The sequence below is a fragment of the Macaca nemestrina genome, chromosome 9 (assembly GCF_043159975.1).
Source record: "Macaca nemestrina isolate mMacNem1 chromosome 9, mMacNem.hap1, whole genome shotgun sequence".
In the NCBI taxonomy this organism is placed as follows: Eukaryota; Metazoa; Chordata; class Mammalia; order Primates; family Cercopithecidae; genus Macaca; species Macaca nemestrina.
In genome coordinates, this window is record NC_092133.1 from 6552954 (window position 1) to 6578312 (window position 25359).

At 45.4% G+C, this 25359-nt stretch overlaps 2 protein-coding genes across 6 annotated transcripts in view; one reads left to right on the plus strand and one right to left on the minus strand.

Moving 5' to 3' along the window:
• Nucleotides 1-25359, minus strand: part of LOC105470532 (dedicator of cytokinesis 1) — a 546684-nt gene that overhangs the window by 264820 nt on the left and 256505 nt on the right. The gene's annotated exons all lie outside the window — the stretch shown is intronic.
• Nucleotides 1-25359, plus strand: part of INSYN2A (inhibitory synaptic factor 2A) — a 61073-nt gene that overhangs the window by 8603 nt on the left and 27111 nt on the right. For 2 of the 3 annotated variants that reach the window (XM_011722595.3, XM_024789390.2), the window contains exon 2: nucleotides 10984-12172. In XM_011722595.3, coding sequence (XP_011720897.1) covers nucleotides 10989-12172 — 1184 coding nt within the window. In that variant the 5' untranslated portion in view covers nucleotides 10984-10988. Of the gene's footprint in view, nucleotides 1-10813; nucleotides 12173-25359 lie in introns of those variants that run through there. The other variant, XM_011722587.3, reaches the window with a different exon arrangement.

Consider the following 25359-nt stretch of genomic DNA (forward strand, 5'->3'; position numbering starts at 1 on the left):
AAAGATTTATGTTTTCCTTTTTAAGATCTTTTTAGCGTGCTCAATCCACAGAGAATCACTTCATAGATCATCAGTACTGCTTACTCACTACGAAGCTACCTTCTATTCATGAACTACACAGGCTTTTGCTACTGTTCTCTTTCTCTTTGCCACAAGCCTTGTAAAGTAGCAGGGCATCTGTTCCAAGGAGGTGCTGGAGAGATAAAAAGATAGAGGCAAACGTAGGAATATTTGCTGAAAATGGGACTCTTCATTGAGTTTAACACTTAATGTGTTATGTGTTGGGTGCTTCATAGAACAGGAAACCATACTATGTCCTGCTTCAGGTGCCTGCCCGAGCCTGCACTCTTGTTTTGCCCCAGGGTCAATTGTCACATTCCCTTCTGGACAGGAGATGGGGTTGCTGCAACTGGCCCTTTAAGAGCAGCCAAAACGATGGGAGTTGTGGCTGAAGGCCATCAGAACTCTATGAGCCTGATTCAAGGGAACAGCCCACAGATGTCCCACAGCTGACCTGGACTGATGTTCCAGCACACATCCCCTTCCCTTCCTGTGTCTGTGTGTGCATTTCTCTCGACTCACCATTCCCCTAACATCCTTTCTCTCTTTATACACCCCCATTTCCCTTCTCCTGCCTCTCCATGTTCATCTCAATGGACAACAGCAGTGTGGCATGAGATTCCTAAGTACTGCTCTTCCTCATTTAGTATAATTTCATATTCACTGTTCTCAATTCAAATAACAGGCAAATGAAAGCTGTTTCATTCATATGTTTATGCCCCCCTGATACAGTTTGGCTCTCTGTCCCCACCCAAATCTTACCTCGAATTGTAATCTCCATAATCCCCGTGTGTCAAGGGCGGAATTAGGGAGAGGTAATTGGATCGGGGGGCAGTTTCTCCCATGCTGCTATCATGATCGTGAGTGAAATCTCAGGAGATCTGATGGTTGTCTAAGTGTCTGGCATTTCCCCTGCTTGCGCTCATTCAGTCCTGCCACCTTGTGAAGAAGGTGCCTGCTTCTCCTTTGCCTTCCACCATGATTTTAAGTTTCTTGAGGCCTCCCCAGCAATGCAGAACGGAGAGTCCATTAAACACCTGTCCTTTATAAATAACCCAGTCTCAGGCATTTCTTCATAGCAGTGTGAGAACGGACTAATACACCCTTGGAAGTGACTAGACCCACGGGTATGCCCCAGACCCTCTATTGTTTTTTTCCCTCTGAAAGCCAGTGATTCATCCTCTAGAGCAGATTAGACAACTGAGGTCAGGAAAGGTACCATGCTCTGAAATGGTATTCCAAGCTGCTGAGATTTTTTAATTAAACTCTGAATTTATTTTGCTACTACCATATCTTGGAAGAAAGCTGAGTACTATAAGAACAAAGCTTCTGATAATTCCTAGCAAGTCACATTTTCTACAACAGTATGGGACCCCAATATACTGCATGATTAAATATAGAACCTGTACAATTTCTGTGCCATCCACTCATTTCTGTGAGTGTATGTGCCATCTCCTTCTCTCCCCTCAGCACAGTAAACATTTGTACAACAACCACGCAAGATAGTTATGCCAAAGTTCAGAAGATAAAAATCTCTGGGTATGGTTTTACCTCAACGAATAAAACTCTATCCCTTCTCCTTTCCACTTCTCTAATTCCTACTCAGGTTTCATTATACAGCCATGTTCTACCTAATCTGAGGATCCAAATAATGTAGAAAGACTCCTTGGAAGCCACTAATATTGTACACTCATCCTAAGTCTTGTTGCCATATCTCAGCTAAGACCCCAGCTCTAAGGATACTGTGATGTACAGTGTTAAGATTCTCTTGCTGGAGTGCAGTGGCACAATCTCGGCTCACTGCAACCTCCGACTCCCTGGTTCAAGCAATTCTCCTGCCTCAGCCTCCCAGGTAGCTGGGATTACAGGCATGCACCACCACGCCCAGCTAATTTTTGTATTTCTAGTAGAGACGGGCTTCACCATGTTGGCCAGGATGGTCTCCATCTCCTGACCTTGTGATCCGCCCGCCTCAGCCTCCCATAGTGCTGGGATTACAGGCATGAGCCACCGCGCCTGGCCAGTGTTAAGATTCTTAAACCAGTAAGTAAGGACGGATGACTGAGCATAGGAGAAAGACGGTGCTTAGAGGGACCTACTCCACAGAACACTTACATTTGTGTTAAGCAGAGAAAACTGACACACAGCAAAGCAAAGTGAGCATCCTTCAGGCCTGCTCTTGTACATCTCTCAGGTGGAGCTTACCCTGACTCCCCAGGGAGCAATCTCAGTACCTCCCTCCTCTTACATGGTCCTGCACACAGGGGACTGGGGTCAGCCATCGATGTGTCTCTCCGCTGCTGGACTAGACACTGCCCAAGAACATGCCTTGTTTTTTCCTGTGTGCCCAGCATCTAGTATGGTGCCTGGGTCACCCTGGGCATGCAGGCACTGTTCAGTGAGTAAATGAAGGTGACAGATAAGGACTGGAGAAGGCATAGAAGACAAGACTAGATCTAGACCACCAAACACAGACTATCCATGAGGAAGGAGGACCAGGGCACGGTCCTGGAAAGTGAACCAGCGGAAGTGAAGACACAAAATCGAGAGTGACCATGGTGTGTTCAGGAGACAGTGCAGGAAATGGCTTATTGGAAGTCAGCAGATGGAGCATTTTTGAGCAGCCAGGAGAAATCTAGAAAGATGAGCAGGTAGGAAAAAGTATAGATGATCTTATAATAAAAGGCTCTTTGGAAGTGCTACCAACTGGGATGTATCCAGGTATATGCAGAGAAAGGTGATGTGCACTTGGAGCCAAGACTAGCAGGACCTGCAGGATGGAGGACGGGGGTGGGGTATGGGGGATGGAGAGCTGAGGGCAGGAGAGTTAAGAAGGCCAAGATCAGGGTGGGAACAGTGTGGAACTAAAGGGAAGAAATCAATAGGAGAAGGAACAGGAAGGAAAAACAAAATGAACAGGGCATGGTGACGACTGATATGGGGGGATTAGACTGGGGAATGAATTAAGCAAGCCATTGGCAGCACTTGTTGGAAGCCTTCAGTATAAAAATACTGAAAGACTCTACTAAGTTGGAGATGGGTCTCGTGACCCCAATGCAAAGCAAGTCCAGTCCTGCCTTTAACATGGGGTGTCTTCTTTTGCTCCAAGCTCAGCTGGGGTAAGCACAGTAGCTGTGTTGCTGGGTTGAGTCCAGGCCACCCTTGGGTCTCAGGCATTACATCGTGTTAGACTGCCTCCCAAGAAAGACCACTGAGTCCTCCTCCTCCAGACTACCAGAGACACTGCCAAGTTTTTCATGCACAAAGAGAGAAACCTTTGAAGACATTAGATGAAACTTTGTGAGGGAAGGATATGGTTTCATGTTTTTAAAATGTAGCTACTTATCATGCACAGAGAAGACAGAGGTTCACAACAGCTGCTGGTCAAGGAAAACATTAAACAACCAACTCACCTGGCAGAGTAACACCAGGATTGATAAGAGGTAGATTTTATTTTTAAGGAATAAAATATACAGTGTAAAGTGGACAATATATAGACCTTTTGTTTATTTTCTCTTCTCTTCACCGTCCCCCCAACAAAAATGACATCTTGTGTTATGAATGCTAAAACTTCGCTCTGTGCACACTTGCAACAAATAGCTCATTCAAACCAAGACAGTCTTTTCAGACTACGCCATGGACTGCAAACTGTATGAGGGCCATGAAGATTACAAGCACTAACTCTTTCTGCAGACTTCAGTTAGGATTGTGTACATGGACCCCAAGGGCAGGTTATTTTCTCTACATTTGGCTATCAGCTTAGGAATGGAAGCCAATTACAAGAAATGCTCAAGTCTCCTTTTCTTCCTGGCACAGCTACCTCTGCAGTGAACCAAAGACCATGCAAAGCTTAGGATTTGGCCAAACCAAGGAAACATTGTGGTCTTTTCACACTACGATGATAATATAAGGGGGATCCATTCTGATGGTTGAGTTGATAGGCATTCCCATGGCCTTGCCGGAAAGACGGATTGCATCTTCAGCTCTAAATGACTTCCATTGTCATGAACGCTACCTCCAAGCAGATATCCTGCCCTGAGTGTTCCGATGGGGTATCCTCAAATAAGACTGGGAAGTGGCAGGGAAAACAGACTCCTTTGATATAAGTCATTTTGGGGGGGGGGGGGAAATCAATGTCCTAGTTTTAGTTTCAGATAAATCCTGAATCAAATCATGCTGTTTAATAAAACAAAAATATAGATTCAGCATAATCAGGAAGGCAACGCACTCTCCAAGTACATTCTAGTATGTATCCTTTTGTTTTCATGCGAGTGAGATTCCCATTAAGTCTAAAAAAGGGAGACCACCTCTTCTGTGTCCTGCCAACTCCCGCCTCTGATGGGTCCCAAACTATCAGCTGATTGTTGCTTCATCACTAGGAAGCCTCCGGGGTCAGTGGGACACTTGCTATCATACCTAAATGTACTCATGAGCTATGTTCAAAGCACAGCCCTCCTGTCTCACACTCTGTCACTGTCATGATGATGGGAAAGGGGGAGGCAGGGAAATTAGTTCCTTTTACCAATCTCACAGGCGATTTTGGTGAATTGTTGGAACCAACTGTACTGAACTCCTTTTGGCCATTATTAGCTGGCATAGCTAACTGCTGCAAATAAAATTTTTTTTTTTTACATTGACATAATGTCTCATTTCAACAAGGCATATTTTCCAGTTGATTTTCACCAACATCATAAAATTTTGGTAATTCATTTCTGCTAATGTAGATTCCATTTAGACAGGATGAGCAAAGGTTAACATCAGCATAAGCTGAAAATCAAAGAACTGGGTAGTGAAACATAAATGAAAAGTCTGGACCATTTAAGAGGGCCATTCTCTGGATCTTTTAAAACATGAGCACCAAACCCCAAGCATCCATGCTTCCCCTCCTTTGTTCTCACTGCCTTGAAGCAGGCCAGTGTGAGCCTGTGTGGTTTACATTATGTGGCTGAAACAACAGACCATAGGTTTTTTTGTTGGTTGAGTGTGTTTTCTAAAATCACAGATATGCATGAGTGGGGGAGTGCACCTAAGATAGGTTTTCTTCTGCCTCGATGCCTACATTTAAGCTCCATGAGTGCCCCTTTTCCCTTCTTTGGACTGGGTGGTCATCGGTTCTTAATAACAGAGGTTTCACTGCAATATTCTACACATCAAGGGAACGGGGCATCCATCTCCGTGTTTCCTCCAAGGAGCCACAGTTCTGCAAGAAAACAGTTCCTCCCACATTGCTCAGTCACACAAGGGTGTCTGAATTCATCTAGTCACCCCTTTTCGGTCCTTCTCATCAGTGACCTCTGAAGAAGACAACAAATATAGGGAAAAAGTAACATTTCACTATATAAAGAAAATTAAACCAGATAATGAATCTAAGACACAGTCCGCCATCTACGGCAGCTGGCTTTGTCCCTAAGGAAAGGAGGATTTCCAGTTCTGAAGACTCAATTGGCGCCTATGAAACAGGTCTCTAAGCTAACTATTTCATAACACGAGTGACTTCATTTAGTGCGCGAGGTTCTGTTTCACCTCCCCTTCCCACTGGGAAGCCGGTGGTGAAGAATGGGATTTCATTTTCACCACTGTCCCATTCTGAGTAGCCTCATGTTCAGGCGCCCCCTCAGCATATGGAAGAAAATGCTGATCCAGTTCATCTTGAATCCCAGCCAGCATCTTTGACTCCAAGGTGTCTGAACAGTGAGAAAGCCACTAGAAAACCCTATAATTTCATACAGTCCCTTGCGGCACTCATCAGACTGCTTGCCTAGCTATCTTGCTATATGCGGGGACTGCTGGGCCCTGGGAGGTGTCTCAGTCAGACTGGCAGCTGATTGCATCCTCCCCTGCAAATCCCATCACAGGGTCAAACTGCAAACCTGCAAATCTGCACGGACATTTTAAGAATGGACAGAATCCAATGGAGAGTTTGTCTTGTCAGCTGATGGAACCCCACAAAGTTGCCTTCAGACTATTGAATCCGTTTTATTTCTAATTAAAACAGATGCTGACTTCCTTCCTTACAGTGTGTTTGCTCAAATATTGACGTATCTTCTGCTAAACACTTAACTATACATAGCTAAATACATACGCAGGCACGTATATACCTATGCATATATACACACATACACACACTTGAATTCATTTTCGTTCTTTATCGGGGCTCCCTCAAAACAATCAAAGATGACCTTTGGCAAATGACTTATACCCCCATCTCATCATTTCTGGGTTTTTCTTATTCTGATACGAGTGGTTATACCTTCCAGAGGCCTGCTTCAGGTGTGGATTGGATTTTACCTTGTGTTATTTCCATGGGCAAAACCAGAACGACGCTGTACCTCCCTCCATTCTCCCCAAATTGGAAAACAGAAGGAAAAATAAATCTCTCCGAATGTGTTCTCTTAATACCACAACGATGACCGTTTTTGTTCATTTTTTTCCAGTATAATTTGTAGACTGCTTTGTTTCACCTAACATTATTTCGTAAGTGTTTTTCTATGATACTAAATAATCTCTATAATTATCCTTTTAATGGCCACCCAGAGTGAATGTAAACCATAATTTACTTAACTGTTTACCTATTGTTAGCCATTTAGTTGCTTCCATTTTTCACTTATTTAAGTTGGAATGCACATTTTCATATCAGCCATTAATTTAAAGCAGCATGCGGAGATGGCTCTCCATCACTAATCTAAAAATGCAGGGTTTATATATTTACAACTCACATTTGATTATGAAATTTAATTTGAGGGTAATTAAGACATTTATATTCCAAACAGCTCCTCGACATCTAGCTCTCTCGAGCCAAACAGGCACAACCATGACTAGCCATTTTCACCTCAAGACAGCACAGTCCAATGAGTTCTAAAACACAATTTTCTTATGAAAAATAAACTTTATGAACTCCTACTGCTTTAGAGCCAAGAGATTACCTCCCTGAACCAGAGTCCGTGGTTCTCTAGGGTGACCCAGCCGAGGCAAGCCATCGTGAAGAATGCTATTGTGGCTTCATGCTCAGTCCAGAATTCAAGGCAACCCTCGCTTAGTGCTCCCACACCTGCTGTGTTACTGGAACTACCTGGATGTCCTTGCCTAACCGGCACCCAGATACACTGTGGGAACAAGATAAGGACATTGCTCAGATGAGTTTCAGTTGTTTGATGCTTTTAAAGTTTATCATGGATCACTTCAAGTTACAGAGTTTCTTGAGCAAGAGTAGTGGGTTAGGGCATGTGATTCAAACGGATTCAGCCGTTTCAATGGGTGTGGCCTACTAGTCATGCGACTCTGAGCAAGATGCAAAAAAACAAAACAAAACAAAATCATGTGCCTCAGTTTCTCAGTCTGCAGTATGAGGATATGAATAGTGGCTGCCTTGTAAGGATATGATGAGGATCAAATCTAGAAAACGCAACTGCTATGCATAGGGGAATGCTGACATTTGATTAGCACATAGGAGCACTTAACTGCATGCTTACTGAATGTTAACGCTACACTGTAACGTATGCACATTCACTTGCTGAATAAATGCACGAAGGCATGATGAATGGAGTAGTGTGGGAGAAGGTTCCACTTGTCTCAGGGACAGTCCTCTGTAGAATGCCCCATTTCCTTTCATAACAAAATCATTTTCTTAATGGTAATCACTGTAAGCCTTACCCTCCACCCCCAATAAAGAGCAAATGAACACCCTGAAAAGATGTGGCCACCTTAGTAATTCTTAATGTCCAGAAATTCAGTTTTAAAGCTTTAGAAAATGTCATCCAGCCATCAGAAAGAACTCATAGCCTCATTTGAAGCCAAAATAAACCAGCCGCAAAAATTCCTTGGTGTTTTCCCTATCAGGGAATAAGAACAACTCAATTACTATTCCTGTTTTTTTTTTTAAAGTCAGCAATAACAAAGTAAACGGATTAAAAATCCGAAGTATTACCATCATTTTTTTTTTTTTACTAACAACAAGATGATTTTTATGTACTAGCAACTCTCTATAAAACAGAGAAGAGCTTAGAATTTTTTATTATTATTTGGCCACTGGCAATTAATTCTTCTGATGTGTTGTATTAGTTTGATGGTTGGGTCCAAGACCTAGAATATTTCTTGCCCCAGCCAACGGATGCCAGAAAATTATTTCAGTGCAGTCCCTAGCAAATGGTGATGATGAATAGCATGGCAGGACAAACGTATTCAGACACACATTTTTCAGAGGTAGCAGGGAAAATGCTGAAAAATTACTAGTAAATTGCTTTTTGTAAAAATGCTCTCTCTTTCAAATTTCCCCTAGTATGAAGGTCTTCTGCAGAATGATGGCACAAGACATTCTGACATACCTGGACAACAAAGGCAGTTAAAGAATGAATAGGAGATCAGAGTGAAGGTTAAGATTTAATTTTCTTATTCCACCCCCACTGCCACCCATACTGTCCCCCACACCAAGCTGTCTTGTGTGCATCTGTTTAACCCACTGGGATAAGAATCTCTAAAAGCCACCAATGCTTTCTCCTGAGTAGGCACGCCTTGTCCCTCCTCCCACCTATCATCTAGCCATCCCAAACGGAGTCAAGATATTGGTGCATCTCCAGTCTGTTTCTTGCCTTTTCTCTCTTCTCTAAAACTGCCCAGTTTTTCCAGTTTCAAATTGCAGCAATCTCCAAATATCTCCAGCACCTAGTAAAGTACCAAGGACTTCCTTTGCTGTCTACGCAAGCCTCGCCTTTCAGGACACACGATAGGATAATCGAACAGGAGCCCGAGGCATCCAGAGGTGCAAGGGCTAATACAGTAGTTCTCTGCCAGGCAAGACTCTGCTCCCAGGCTCATTTGGTAATGTCTGGAGACATTTCTAGTTGTCACAGTGGGAGGGAACGGTGCTACTTCTTCAGTGGGGAGAAGCCAGGGACCGCTGACCACCCTGCACTGCACAGGACAGCCCCTCCAAAGCAAATGATCCGTCCTGAAATACCAGTAGTGCCAGGATTTGGAAACTCTGGTCCCATCTAAATCATATGCTACAGAGATTGTTTTTTTGTTGTTCTTACACATGATTACGTGTTAGTTGTTCATGGCATAATGTTTGAAGAATGTGATTCCTTCACTCTGTCATTCAGTGAACAGCAGTAGAGGCCGGCAAGGTGACAGGACCAGGCTGACCTGAGACACAGAGGTCAGTTTAACAGAGGGTCAGTCATGTCACTTACTTTCAGATGGGGGCTGTGAAGTTGTCTCTTATTCCCCTTTAGGGAATCACCGTGCACCTCGGCCTGTCATGCTAACTCAGTAAGGGCTAAGGATGTGGGGAGGGGTCATGCCTCTGTCTGTTGGACAGCTGGGTCTATGAGGAACAGCATGGATTCAGAGGTCACTAAAGCAGGGTCCTGCTCCTGCCTGCGCTACTTATTTGCTGTGTGACACTGAAAAGTGACACAACATCTCTGAACCCTAGTATCCTCTTTGAAATGGGAAGTGTAGCCTTGACCTTCAGGAACATTTGTAAGCAAGGTATTCTGTATGTGGACGAGCAGAGTATCTGGCTCTCGAACCACCTCACTCCAGAAGCAGTGGCCATGCCGTGCGTGTCATAGTTCTTGCGGCATTTTCCAATGAGTGCTGCCACAGGTCTGTGGGCTGGTTTTTCAGACTCCCCCAGGAGAGAACACAAGGTCTGTCAGCAGCCGGGCTGGGGGCAATGTGGACGAAGCCTGTTTTTGTGCAGCTCTCATGGGCCCAGGTCCATGACCTTGCCTCTCTGAGCATTCGGCTCCAGCCACTCGGGCCCTGTACACCCTCCGTGCCTTCCCTTTGACTGTTTTCTTCTCAAACACAAAGGGGTAAAAGGCAAAGCCTCACTCACAAACAACATACTTAACTCTATTTTCTTGCTTTAAGTGCAACCATCAAATAAGTTCTTCCATGTGCAATAAACAGCTGTGAATCTGCCTAATAAAGTGAAGCCATTTTACCCCACTGGTATTCCCCGAGAGGAGTCATTGGCCACCTGCATCTTTTTAGCTGCATTTAATAATTCAGCCCAGGATGAATTTGCATGATTAACATAAAGCCTCATGGTTTTATTTGCTTTCAGAATTTAAGTACTGAAACAACCACCATTGTTTTCATTTTTGGAGGTTGTGATCAAAACACAAAACTTGATTCTAGAATGAATAATTTCTTTTTTTTTTTTTTTTTTTTAAGAATTATTTTCCAGTACCACTCTCCATGGAATCAAAAGAGCTGCAAACACGGCCTTTGTAGATGCAGGGAAACCCACATTCTTTTTAGGGCTGGTGTTAACCCATGAGAAGCAACCATTCCCTCGACGACTTCTCCTTTATGGTTCCTACCCAGGAGCATGGCCAACTCTCCCACGGAATCCATAATGGCTCACGCAAATAGATTTCTTTCCGTTCCTCCTCGGAGGGCTCTCCACATTTATCTGCTCAAGACGTAGCAGCTCCAGTAAGTCTTTAAAACAGCAGCTCTCCCAGATTCCAGCAATAGATTAATGACGTCATCCTCAAAAAATAGTCAAAACGCAAACCAAATAAGTAGCACTTGGTAAACCATCTGCCTAAGAAGGGGAGTCACGCGTGTGAAAAGATAATTTGCAAAGCAGAAGAGGCAGCATCATTGGGTTTCTTGATGAATGTAGTAAAACAGGTTTGTCTAATGGGGAAGCATGCATTACTATCAAAAGAAAAAGCGAGTGTATCCCACCTGGAAAAGCAAGCAGGTTTTAATATCTGAGAAGCGTTTCAAGCTGTGCTGCCAGCGACCCTCAGCCCGTGTGATTTTCCTTAACATAAAGGCCGACCTCACCTGCTTAAACATAATTAGGAAACAGGCAGTCATCGCGGTGGCTAAAAGTTTGTGCGGCCGCTGCTTGCGTGTGTATTTCTGTCCCACTGACGCCTCTGTTGCTGTTTCTGAATGCAGGAACCATGGTCAGTAAGGACACCGGCAAATGCATACTCACAACGTCGGAGAGTGAAGTGGAATCCGCCGCCTGTCTGGCCCTGGAGATGAAATACGCCCTGGACCCCAACCGGCAGATTAAAAAACGGAACAAAGCCCTGCAGGTGCGGTTTAAGGATATCTGCGAGGCACAGAATGAGCAGAGGGACACGCAGCTGTCCTCGGGCCAGCTGGGGGAGAAGCGGGAGGCCAAGTCCGTGTCCTGCAGAGCCGCCTACCGCAAATACATGACAGTGCCCGCACGCAGATCCATCCCCAACGTCACCAAGAGCACAGGCGTGCAGACCTCGCCCGACCTTAAGAAGTGTTACCAGACGTTCCCTCTGGACCGCAAAAAGGGGAACCTCAAAAGCCTCCCAGCTGCAGATTCCTTTAAAAGCCAAAACAATGGGTTTCTAACGGATGCTAAAGAGAAGAACGAGGCTGGACTCATGGAGGCGGCCCGGCCGTGTGGCGCAGGGCGGGTGTACAAGACCACAGCCTTGGTTTTCCATTCTAATGAACACATGAACGCAGCAGACCAGCCTTTGGGGGTCAACTGCACAGAACCCTGTAAAAGCCCGGAGCTGCTCAGCTATGGAGAAGCTGCGCTCCCAAACTCCGCTCGGCCCCCCTCCGAAGAGCCCGATTACCAGCTGCTCGGGAGGGCCAAGCAGGACCGGGACAGGCCAAACTCCGAGGAGCCCGCTCCACCTGCCCTCGGGAGGGTGTTTAAAACAGAGGTTGCCACCGTTTACGCACCTGCCCTCAGTGCCAGGGCCCCCGAGCCTGGTTTGTCAAACTCTGCGGCCGCCAGCCAGTGGTCACTCTGCCCAGCAGACGAGGAGCGGAGGAGAGCCACACATCTCAATGGGCTCCAGGCGCCCTCGGAAACTGCCCTGGCCTGCTCACCCCCGATGCAGTGCCTGTCCCCTGAATGTAGTGAGCAGCCCTCGCAGACTCACACCCCGCCGGGGCTGGGGAACCAGCCTAGTCCCACAGCGGTTGCTGCAGGTGAAGAATGCCAACAAATCGTGCCTCATACAGAAGTGGTCGACCTCAAAGCACAACTTCAGATGATGGAGAACTTGATCAGTTCAAGCCAAGAAACCATCAAAGTGCTCTTGGGGGTCATTCAGGAGTTGGAAAAAGGAGAGGCCCATCGGGAAGGGTATGTATGTTCACCCATGTCTTAGGAAGCTATGCAGGCCCATCACCACAGGGTCCATCTGTAGCCCCAAACCCAAGTCCGTAACGAGACTAACGCCAGCATTTCTGTGAACAGGTCATAGTCTAAGGGTGTGGTGAGCTCCAAGGGGTCACAGATTATTGTATGATACTAGACTTCACTGCATCCTGCACGATACTCTTTCTGATTAATGTTCATCTTTCTGGCCTTGAATTCAAACCATACGTATGCTTAGAATGAATTGCTAGCCATTTCTTTTTATTCTGCTAGGGCTAAAGGTTTGTGATATTGATAATGTATAATAGCATATGCCAGTCCAAAATATCCATTCTAAATAAGAATAGAATCATATTAGGAAGAGAAGAAGCCATAGGCCTCTTAGGAATCATATTAGGAAGAGAAAGGAAATTTCATGTGACATTTGGAAAAGTAAATGCTGACTTGCTTATAATAAATAATTGAAATAATATTGGTGTTCAGGACTGTACAAGGCTTTACATAGTAGACACTGTATTTTTCATTCTGTACCTGGAACTCAAGCAATGGGCATCGTGAGGCCAGTCCTGACTGTATATGGTTAGGAGACAGATGCCCTTCCCCACGGGCTGCCCTCCACGTCTGGCGGGGCTGCAGAGAGAATGAGACCAGCTTCACGGCCGATACTTTGTTGCGTTGATAAGACCCTGTTGCACTTCATCTTTTGAAGTTTAAACTGTGCAGCAGCGTCTTTAAAAACAAATGACCTAAAGGTGGGGCTTTGGTTCTTGAGCTCCCCAGTGCAGAAGGCTCCTGTAGGCTGCCATGTGCTCAACTGATACAAAGTAGCCTGTTCTACTCTGTGTTCGGGGTTATCCGACTTTGCCTGGATTGCTGAGACCTCTCTTGCCCATTACCCCTTGAAAGTCTCTGTGTTCCTGCCAGCCTGTGTCCTGCAGGTGACATCGGAGGCAGCGTGCTGTTGCCTTATGTGGTGTGCACCCTTCACTCTGTGAGCCCTGAGCCCTGGGTTTAGCAAGCTAGAAGCCAGCCTGAAATAAGCCAAGTAATGTATTTTCAGGACAGAAAACCACCTGGGCACAAAGTTGCCTTAAGAGGATTGCTGTGGCTGAGTGAGACAGTTGTTTGCTGACTGCAAAGAATGGGGAGGAAACCCCTCCTGCCTTCAGGTGGAGGCTGAGGCGAAAGGCCCAGCTCCAGCAGCGTTGAGGCTGGGGGCAGGTTCTGCCCTTGGCTCTGGCTGCTCCAGCTTGGCGCAGGAGGCCTGTCGACAACTTGATGCTCTTAAGCAAAAAGAAGTGCCAGCCAAATGTACAAAAATCTTAACCGTAGATTCATAGGTAATCTAACACCATGTAATATTTCCAAAAGGCCTTGTTCCATCTTGGGTTTACATCTCCATTTTCATCCCATTTTAATCAGTACAGATCCAAACGCAACACTCCTCGGGGGTGGGGTGAGGGATATCAGTGATTTACTGATCAGTAGTCCACATTCCTGCAAAAAAAGTTAAAGCTCAAACAGTGACCCAGTCACTGACATGGATATAGATGGTAGTGAATTAAACCGGACAGCAAAAGAGAAAGATGCCAACATCACCAGTTGGGAAATAAAGTTCACCAAATGGTGTAAAATGAAATATGTACACTAATGTGCATACTCACAGGGGCGTGTGCCCGAATAAGAACCTGAGAAGGCTGAACACGCACGAGAAAGGAAAACCATACGATACATGGGAGCTCCTTCTTACACTGCTCTTAGAACAAGTGTGGAAGATTGCTTTAAATAAGATCCTCAGGGTTCTCTGAGATGCCATCCATCTGGCAGTGTGGTTCTAAGTTTACTAAGACATGTCTGGGTAGGAATCTGGCACTGAGGGCTCGGGCAAGGGCTGTATCTGTCTGTGCCTTCTTTCTTCACCTGTAAGTTGAGATCACTGTCTGTCCTGCAGATGGGATGGAATGACATGGGGTGACCTTCTAATGTGTTCAGCCTAGTGGCAGGTGTGTCTGAATGGGCAGATGTCCGCTAGTGGCATGAGTGTTGGTCTTGCTGGCTAGCAATGCTGGAGCGGGGGGTCTGGGGAGGACTTAGTGGTCTTGTGGGCATCCAGTGTTATGAATGCATCCTCTCCATGCCCGGCACAGAGGCTGCCACACAAGACTGTCGCTGAAACTCTGGAGCTGCTCTGTCCAATACAGTGGCCACTAGCTGCACGTGGCTATTGAAATTCAAACTCAAATTAATGACAATTGAAAATTCATAGTCACAGCAGTCACGTTTCAAATGCTCAATAGCCACATACATAAGACAGTGCAGCTACGGAACATTTCCATCATCAGGAAATGTCCTTCACTCCGGTATCCCAGAACATGGCACAGTGCCTGGTTCTTAAGCATCTGAGGACTTGGGTACCTTAAACCAAGACAAAGGATGGTTTTACTTTAAAATCAATCCTAGTTCAGTTGCTGCCAGCACAAGCTCACAGTGGAAGGTAGAAAGGCAGGTCTCTGTTGTGTTCCTGGGAACATTCACTTCCTCCTCTCTCTCAGAGCCCTCTGGACTCAGATAACAAAGAATCAAGTGGTTCCAAACTCCAAGGCCACCTTATGGGGCCCCCTCTTGATCCATGCCCCAGGGTCGTTAATTTGGCTGAAATTCAAAGTTCCCACCCTTCTTCTCCATGTCAGAACACAGGAGGGGACTGCAGCCTCAGAGACAGGCAGATAAGATGCAAGCTCATTCTCCATCCCTTCCCAGACCCTGGGTACAGCACAGAGTCCCGGGAGTGACAGCTGTGAGCAGTGGCAGCCAGCACGGGTCTGGCACATCTGGAACAACAGGCTCTGGATGGAAGGGAAGTAGCATCTGCTGATTTCCATGGTGTAAATACTGCTACCGTGGCCAATTTCAATCTCACAAAATCCTAAAAATGTAACACTCTGCCCCACCGAGCACCCAACAAATCCCTTGAAGGGCAAGTTCTAGGACTTTAGAACGAGGGGTTCACAGGGCTTACTTTATGTACCAGGTCTGAACTGGGGAGTAGGTATTCTAGTTGCACCTCATGGTTTAAAAAAAAAAAACAAAACCAAAACCAAAAAGAAAACAGGAAAATGCACTCTGCTGTGTGTACCTTGATACATAGTTATTATATGATAGGACAATGAACTGAATGACCAAGCTAAAATATCAATGGAGGCCAGGCACGGTGGATCACGCCTGTAATCCCAGCACTTTGGGAGGCCGGGGCGAGTGGATCACTTGAGGTCAGGAGTTTGAGACCAGTCTGGCCAACACGGTGAAACCCCATCCCTACTAAAAAATACAAACATTAGCCGGGCGTGGTGGCAGGCACCTGTAATCCTAGCTCCTCCAGAGGCTGAGGCAGGAGAATTGCTTGAACTCGGGAGGTGGAGGTTGCAGTGGGCCAAGATCACGCCACTGCACTCCAGCCTGGGCAACAGAGCAAGACTTCATCTCAAAAACATAAAAATCAAAATCAATGAAATTTTTCTTGGAAAACATGCTAAGGCCTACAAATTAGGAGCTGGAGAACACTCTGAAACTGGGGAAAGTCAGTTCCTCTCCCGACTTACCACCCCAATAAAGCAAACAGGGGCTTCCAATAGAATTTCATCTGCATTCAGAAGAGTCAGTCCTAGTGAGGGCAGGCACCTCGGAGCCCATGACTTTGAATGCAAGTGACAAATCTTGCCCCCACATTTCCATACGGTGCTTCAGGATTGACGACCTGGCCCAAAGGGACCATGGGCCTGTTCCTTGGGAAGCCAGTATTCTTTGAATCCTGCTGATGGCCCTGGGCAATGTATGTTTCTTAGAACATGTTTATCGTAAAATCTCTTTAATAGTACTTCTTTTCACTATTGAGTTTGTCAGGCAAATGCTTCCCTGTAGTTCTTAACCTGTGCAGGAATTTCTGTGTCACTGGCTACAACCACTTTCAGTAGCTTCCAAATTATTTTTCATAAGAGACTCTCATTATTTTCATTTGCTTATGTAGATTTCCAAAAGGCTTCGGCAAAGAATGTTTATGGCAGAGACAGGTTAACCTCTGTGAGCTTCAGTTTTGTCTGAAATCAACTAGGGGTGGTGAAATACAGTATCTACAAAGCTCCCATCTACAGCCAGCACACAGTTGGCGCTGAATAAAGGACATATCCTTTACGAGCATTTCAGTGGGATGAATTCTGCAAGTAGGTTAGATGTGCAAAAAGTATGCAAAATCATGCCTTTTAGTCCCTTGTAAAACACTGGGGCAATTCACTAAAATCACTCTGCTTTATGCAGTGCGGGCTTGCATGAATGCCAAGAATTATCCTGCTTATTTCAGAGCTCTTAGTATTATGCTTGTGTCTTCCGGGGAAGTTCAGGGTCACACAGGCTACCAAAATAAGTCACTAATGGGAGTCATTGAAGGCTAAGAACAAGGCAAATGGGGCAGTGAATTTAAAAAAACCCAATCAATTATTAGAACAGTAGGAATCCCCTGTAGCAGCTATGGGATTCCTGGGCAGGAGATCCTCAGATGAGTGGGGTGTAGGTCTTGGTGGCTCGTTGGGTAAACTCACCAGCAACTACGGTGTGGCAACCCTGACAGCACTCTTTGCCTCTTAGATTTCCTATGCCAAACATTTAGTGTCTTGAAGTGTCCATTGGCTGGCGACAGCCTAGTGATACTCTGCTATTTGGAGAAGACCAGAAATGATCGTGAGAAGATTTATTTGAGGATATCAAGCACATGATCAGGATCTGTCACTGCCCAGAGTGAAGCAGATTCTTCTACGGGCCAGGCCTCCCTCAGCATTTGCTGGGTGTTATCTGCAGGCTTGGGGTAGCAGGAGAGAGCAAGAGGACCCAGGCCCTTAAACATGACCAGCAGGTAGTGATGAGACCCTGAGGCTTCAGGCTTTGTGACTTTACTAATTCAGAGCAAAGGGAAGAGGATGATTAAGAAAAGAAAATCCCAAGTAACACACCAACCCAAAGAGTCTAGTACCTTGCAGGAAGGGTGGCAAACCCAGTCATTTACCACCTCCCATCATCCCTGCCACCCCATCGCGGGGTCAGTTCCCTGACAGTAGGGGTCCTGTTCATCCTCATTGAGAAAGGTCCAGCTCTCCCAAGTCTCAGGCACACAGTGGTAAAAAAAAAGAAGCTAAAGGAACCCCCTGAGTTCGGGGGCTTTGTGAGGGTGCCGTTCACAGTGATGTTTAAGACAAGGGAGCAAGGAAGAAAGATCTGAGGGATGGAAAGAGTTAATACAAACGAAGCGTGGTATCCTGTATGAAGGTTTCCTTAACTTTACCAAAAAAAAAAAAAAAAAAAAAAAGAATAGCCAACAAGTAATGAAAGGTCATGTGAAAGGTCATGTGCACATACACATACTTAAGAAGTAAGAACTTAGTTTCATGGACATCTGTGTTTATTGCTAGGTCTCAGGTCAGTTCCTATATGGCAGAGGTCAGCAAACTTTTCTGCAGAGGGCCAAATAGTAAATACATATTGAGAGCCAGTCTGTGTCACAATGATTCAACTCTGCCATTGTATCCTGAAAGCACCCACAGACAATCTGTATGAATGGCATACTTGTGTTCCAATAAACCTTTATTTACAAAAACAGGTGGTAGCCAGATTTGGGCCACAGACCATAATTTATGGACTTCTATTATATGGTTTGTAAATACAGTGACCACATTCATACAGCTAAAAATGTTCAGGCCAGAATATGGGTGCAGGCAATCCAACGTGTGTGACTGCCAAGCACACATGCCCGTCATTCATTCACACATTTAGATTTCTGCCACTCATCACCGAAGTGATGGATACTGTGCCAGGCAATGAGGGGATGTGAGAGTCAAAGGAATTAGGGCCCAGCCTTTGAGGGGTTCACAGTTCATGGGCATTCAGACTGTTCAAATATACACTTAATTGCTCATCAGCCCACACAACCTGGGGTCCTGCTTTGGAACTCTGTGTGTGTATGATACACATATACCTAATATGTATGGATAATGTATATGACAGCATCTCTTGGAAACATGAAAAAGGTCTCATTCTCCCAGCAGCAGGAAGAAAAAGCCATCACAGAACATGTTTGTGTGACGTGACTTGCGTTAACCTAGATATTGATGCTAGATGGGTAGAAATGATATACTTGCTGTATCTTATGTCCTCATATTGACAAATCACTCAGAATCAGGCATTCTTCAGAGAGACCTGTCAGAGGATAGGAAATCTCTGAATTTGCTCTAATTACCAATGCCCAAACAGAATAAACACTGCATCACAATTACAGAGGAAGCATAAGGGGACTATTTAAGTCACAGAGCTGAAAGAACCCACATGGAAGACTGTGCACCGCTGCAGCAGCTGTGCATAAACGCTGAGGAATCGCGAAGGTATGGGCTTAGAGTCCGATTTCCCAGCTTCCCAGGTTCCCCCCCTCCAAGAGCCAAGGGGAAAGCTGGGCACAGTGAGGCGATCCCATCCCAATTTGGCTGTGCACTCTCTAGCAGGATGATTAGGTTGTTCTTGCCAAAACCTACCCACTTAATAGAGATCAAAGTCTTCCACCTGGTTAGCTGGGAATGGCCCAATTTTGAGGAGAGGAGGTGGGTGGCATTAGACGGTCTCTCAACAGCCGCTGCAGTCCTGAAAACGATCTTGTGGCTCTTCTCTGGAATGCCGAGTGCCGTGTTCCCTGGCTCTGGCCAGACGCATCACAGAAAAGCAGCGCATTGTGAGCAGCAGAGAGAAAGCAGCACTGAGCCGAGATCAGAAGCAAAAAGGCTGTTGCTGCCAAAGGCTCTCCTGTGCCTTAGCACTCCCTATTTGAATGGCATGGAGATGTCAGCACTTCAATTGCTAATATTTTTGATAAATCAGTTTCGATGTCTCTCTCCACATTTATCATAACCCAAAATATTTTAAATCATTCCAGCCAGCTGGCTGAGGTCAACCTCCCATGCACTTGCTTCTTCCATTTTTCCAGAGTGAGATTCAGGAGACGGGTAGGGTGGGGTGACCGGGCTCTCCACTCTGCAGGTCCTGAGATGCTGACCTTCCCTCCCCTGACCTGCGTGCGCAGGTTTATTAACCCCTCTGGACCTCAGCTTTTCTCTGTAACAGACAGCTGAGAATACCTGCCTCCTGGGCTTCTCTTGGAGATGAAATGAATTATGGACAAAGAGGGTCTCAGTCCTCAGACTATGTTTGCGCTCAGTAAGTTACTCCCTTCGGGGATACTTTGCTACTGGGAAGCAACCTTCCAAGTGCTAAGATTCAGGGAGGTGAAGCCAGGGGATGAGCTTGAACACAGGAAGAGATTTTCTTGCTTTATTTTACCGCGTGGTTTATTTAGGGGATGGGAGGTGGTGGTGAGGATCACTAAAGGGAGACATCAAGCTTTGTCTTGGTGGTTTCCAGAGCAAAGGACAGGACCAGTTCATTTGGTGTCACGGGCAAGGGAGCTGATGTAGAGTCAGGAGACCTGGATTTTGTTGTAGTTCATCCTGGCCTGGCCTCTGAGCTACATTTTTTGGTATGAAAGGAAGATGGTCCAAATGAGAGGAGGCTCCAGAGGCTCCTTCCTGCTCCAAGAACATATTCTATAGAGGTGTCTGAGAACATCACAGTTTCAGCCACTGCCTTATAATACTCATAAAAGTTTGGGGCGGGGGGACCTCTCTGCAGATCTCCGTCAATAAAAGTGTTCAATGATCCCACCGTTCCGTTTTCTTTTTTCCTGTTGACACTTCATCAATTCCTTGTCTTTCCCAGTACTACAAACGCTAGAATTGGTCTCTGTCCTTCAGGGCTGCAATCCTTTGAATTGTTTTCAGGGAAGCCATTTTCTTTTCTTTTTCTGTTGAAACTAATGGCTTTTATTTATTTGCAATAGAATATTCGAGTTGGAAACCCCAAATATAAGTTATCATTTCTTGGAGATTTTGAAATGGGAAGCACATTTCATATTCTTTCTATCATTTTCTTCATTTAGTTCACAGGGTCACAGCAAGCCTTTTTTATAGCTTATATTTGTATAACTTTGTAAACAATACTTTTAAGTTCTTAAAAAAATAATAAGGCTTTCCATCTCTAATATGAAAAATAAAGCAAAATATATTTGTAAGAATATAAAACACATTTCGAATTCTTGCTTTGGGCTTCATGTAGGTATCACACATACTTGAAAATGTAATTTAAATAATCTTCCTGTGCAGAATGCCAAAATAGATTTCAAATACCTCCTCAGCCTTTTAAGTTGGTAGGTGAATAAAAGCCCCGCCACTGAGCCACTAGGCAATCCAGACAGCCCATTTGCAGATAAAATGAACAATTCAAGGCATGGCATGAACATTTATGAAATTTATGGATTTGTGTCCCAGAATTTGGATTTTTAAAAAAATGAAATGCAAGTTCCAATTTTCAAATAATTTAAAAATCTCCATGCAATTCCTGCTAAGCTATGCAAAAATGGTTTGAGTTCTGTTTCCCACCAGAGCTGAGGGAGAGTTCCAGTGAAATGAGAATCCCCACACAGAGTACCTACAGAGGCCACCAGTGAAACGAGAACCCCACACAGAGTACCTACAGAGGCCACCAGTGAAACGAGAATCCCCACACAGAGTGCCTACAGAGGCCACCAGTGAAACGAGAATCCCCACACAGAGTGCCTACAGAGGCCACCAGTGAAACGAGAATCCCCACACAGAGTGCCTACAGAGGCCACCAGTGAAACGAGAATCCCCACACAGAGTGCCTACAGAGGCCACCAGTGAAACGAGAACCCCACACCAAGTACCTACAGAGGCCACCAGTGAAACGAGAATCCCCACACAGAGTACCTACAGAGGCCACCAGTGAAACGAGAACCCCACACAGAGTACCTACAGAGGCCACCAGTGAAATGAGAACCCCACACAGAGTACCTACAGAGGCCACCAGTGAAACGAGAATCCCCACACAGAGTACCTACAGAGGCCACCAGTGAAACGAGAATCCCCACACCGAGTACCTACAGAGGCCACCAGTGAAATGAGAATCCCCCACACAGAGTACCTACAGAGGCCACCAGTGAAACGAGAATCCCCACACAGAGTACCTACAGAGGCCACCAGTGAAACGAGAATCCCCACACCGAGTACCTACAGAGGCCACCAGTGAAACGAGAATCCCCACACAGAGTACCTACAGAGGCCACCTGCTCTGAGCACCTACAATGTGCCAGCCATTCAGTATTATCTTCTTTAATCCTTAAAATAACAACCAAGGTGGGAATGCCCTCCATGAGGAAGCTGCAGCTTGGATATGCTCAGTACCTTCTCCAAAGTCAAAAAGCTGATGAGACATGTTAATGCCAGAATTCACATCTGGGCTGTCAGACCAGACCACTCATCTTCTCTCTCCCCTGAAAATGGGGAACCTAACGTGAACTAATGAAAATGCAGGCATTCTTAAAATTTTTTTTAACTTTTTTGCTAATCCAAGTGTGGGTTTTCCCTTTTACTTGAAAAGGCTACAGAAGCTCCTATCCCCCAGGCCCGGTAGGGTTCCTGCCAATTCATCTTCTGGTGAAAGCATCTTTCCGGTGCTGGAGACAGCAGAGACCACCCCCCTCCCCACCCCACTGAAGAGGTCCCATAAAGTGTATTGGGAAGGATCTGTTGTAATCATTAACAGAAATCCTCTCTGTGAGGTCATTTCAGACAAATCAAGGCCATTGATCTTTTAAGTGCAGGGATGTGGGTGCCAGGATGCAACATCTCTCCTTGAGGAACCTGCCTGGGAACCCAGTTCATTAGGCCATTTGTTTTTTGTTTGTTTGTTTTGTTTTTTTTTTGATGGAGTCTCACTCTGTTGCCCAGGCTGGAGTGCAGTGGCGCGATCTCAGCTCACTGCAAGCTCCGCCTCCCGGGTTCATGCCATTCTCCTGCCTCAGCCTCCCGAGTAGCTGGGACTACAGGCGCCAGCCATCATGCCCGGCTAATTTTTTGTATTTTTTGTAGAGACGGGGTTTCACCGTGTTAGCCAAGAAGGTCTCTATCTCCTGACCTCGTGATCCGCCCACCTCGGCCTCCCAAAGTGCTGGGATTACAGGCATGAGCCACCGCGCCCGGCCCATTAGGCCATTTGTAATATGAGTGGCCCTTCAGAGGACCGTGACATGCCTGTCTGGCTCCTCCTTCTTCATATTGATGTCCACATCCATGTGAACAACAAACATTTGATACTGCATTGTTTGCACTGCAATATAAAAATAAACCTTAAAGATAGGCTGGAAAGAACATTCATGAAAATTGAGATCCTGGAGGAAAAAAATGATCTAAAAATGAGCATCCTTTAACCAATAAGGTAGTAAAGTTTTCTCTCTCAGTATCTCATTGGTTACAGCACTAGGGCTATCCCCCTAGAAAAGTCTCATAATTGGACATCAAGAATTTTATAAATGATCACACCAAACTTTAAAGACTTTAGTCTTTGGCAACAAGAGCTCTCTGCCACATTTGTTTAAAAAGCAAATGCAAGGTCAGGCTTTTGAAACAAAGCACTAAAGCTCCAAGACGTATAAGTTCTCATTAAAAATTGTTAACTAAGCTTGATCTAAAAACACACATCAAAAGAAATTAAAGATAAAAGACTCTGTGGATATTTACCATCAGAACCACTGGCAAATAGACAACATTAATGCTTTCAAATTCGAACCTCTGTGACAGTACAAGAGCTGAAGAAATATGGGAGTCCAGAAGGAAAATCTGGTTTAATACAGTATGCTCACATTCTTATTTTCATTCTAGTTTGGTAGCCAGTGCCGCCAAAATTAATTTTCATTAATTTTCAATAAATTATAGCTTAAGCTTTATCTCTCCTCCAGGAAAATAAGTTAATCAACTCGGCCTCAGCTGGAAAAAGTTGTTTTCCTTATTAATAGCTGCTCTTGGTGCCTTCTGGGCCAAGTGACTTGTGTGTATCACTGTCATCATTTTGCAACTTAGCATCTCCCTGACTGCATGAAGGAAGGAAGGAAAACTTAAGCTTTGCCCTGTTTATAATATAGCCAGGCAGTCCACACACAAAATAATAATTACTAGCTTTCCTGATGTTTATGTTATGATTTTATGTTATGAAAATATGATTAAAAGTCACTAAAGCTTTTAAAAAAGTCCTGTCTTAATAACAGTGTTCATCTCTGTATCTGTCCCAGTCCAAATCTGCATGTATCCCTGACAATAATAATGTCTATAAAATACGAATGCACTCCATTTTCTTCATCATGCATGATGGCTCTGTGAAAAAGGAAGAATACAAGTTGCTGGGACAGGGCCACAGAGAGGAGCTACAAAAACAAGGAGGCAGGGCCGGGCACGGTGGCTCACGCCTGTAATCCCAACACTCTGGGAGGCCAAGGCGGGCGGATCACCTGAGGTCAGGAGTTTGAGACCAGTCTGGCCAACATGGTGAAACCCCGTGTCTACTTAAAAATACAAAAATTAGTGGGGCGTGGTGGCGGGCGCCTGTAATCTCAGCTGCTCAGGAGGCTGAGGGAAGAGAATCACTTGAACCTGGAAGGTGGAGTTTGCAGTGTACCTGGATCTCAGGCTGCACTCCAGCCTGGGCGACAGAGTATGACTCTGTCTCCAAAACAAACAAACAAAAAACAAGGAGGCGAGTGACAGAGGAGACAAAGGGCCGAGGGAGAGAGAGGGGAGAGGGAGCCTGGCTGACCCCTGTGTCCTCTGGGACACGACGCCACACAGGTTGGAAACTCCCTGCTAACTGTGATGCTTTGCCACGATACACCAGTATTGTTACCCTTTAATTCTTGATAATGAAAACAAGCATTAAAAGCTTCCCTAACAGCCAGAGCCTCCCCAGAATTATAGTGTCACCACATCTGGGGAGCTGCAAGGCCAATAAAAGTTAATTTGTCCACACCGTCAAAAGAAAACCACTGAGTTCATTAAGGGTGTTTCTTCCTGGAACACATCCACCAGGACTGCTTCAGGGCAAAAAAAAGCCTTTATTCAGACATGAAGTGGGCCTGGTTTAGGTGCAAGACCAAGCTATTGACTTTCAAAACTGGGTGTTGGTAGCAGAAGACGACTGACCTTTTTCCTACTTGTTTGAGGAAATTTAAAATGGGCTACTATGAGTACTATTTGGACAGATGCATCACAAAACTGTGCGAGTCCTATTTTCCTTTTCAGAAGCAAAAGGGTATGTTATCAGTTCACCCAAAAGGGCACTCACACAGATTCCTCATTCATTCACTCAAGCATTATTCAAAAAATATTTCTCAGTCATCTACTCTACTCCTGGCCCTGAGGTGGGCACTGAAAGTTCGCCCGCCAGGGAACAAAAACCTCTGCCCACATCGTGCTGACCTTCTCATGGAGGGAGACAGGGAAAGCGAAATAGCTACGGCTCATGGTATGCTCCATGGCGAGAAGTGTGGTGGAGAAGTCTCAAGCAGGGAGGGAGGGAGAGGTGGGAAGGAAACTGACTTTCACTGGGCATGAAAGGACCGGGCATTGCTGATGCACCTCAGGCCCTGATCTGCAGAAGTCACCAAGCTATCAGCTAGGATTGGGAAAAGGAACAAACAACGTGCTGGGAGTGCGCCAGAGGGTGTGTTGCGCTGCCCGGGAAGGAAGAGAGAAGCCGGGCCAGGACCAAGGATGCGGGTTTGCATGAGGGTTAGAACAGCCCCATGGAAGGAGTGCTACTGTTGAGAGTTATGTGATTTTGCTTCCTTAACCCATCAACGATTCCTTCATTTTGGAAACAAAGGTCTTCTGGATTTTAAGTGTCTGGGGGCAAGACTTGTGTTTTATTCTTCCAAGCAACTGTTCCCCCACAGGCCATGCACAGAGCGGATGCACAGCAAACACCTGATGAACAGGCCTGGGGAGGCCGGTTCGTTATGTTGGCTCATTTGTAGGAAAGTCTGTTAAGGTCTATGACTAGAGCACTAAGTAGAAATAACTAGGCTTGTTAAAAATTATCCTGACATGTTAAAGGAGATCACATGGAGTTTACATGTACAGGTGATCCTTCCAGGGTTTAACATCTCGATTGCTGGCTTTAGGGGAATGGGACGTGTGTGATTCTGAGAACTTTGCCCTACCATGGAAAAAAAGTAAGGTAAA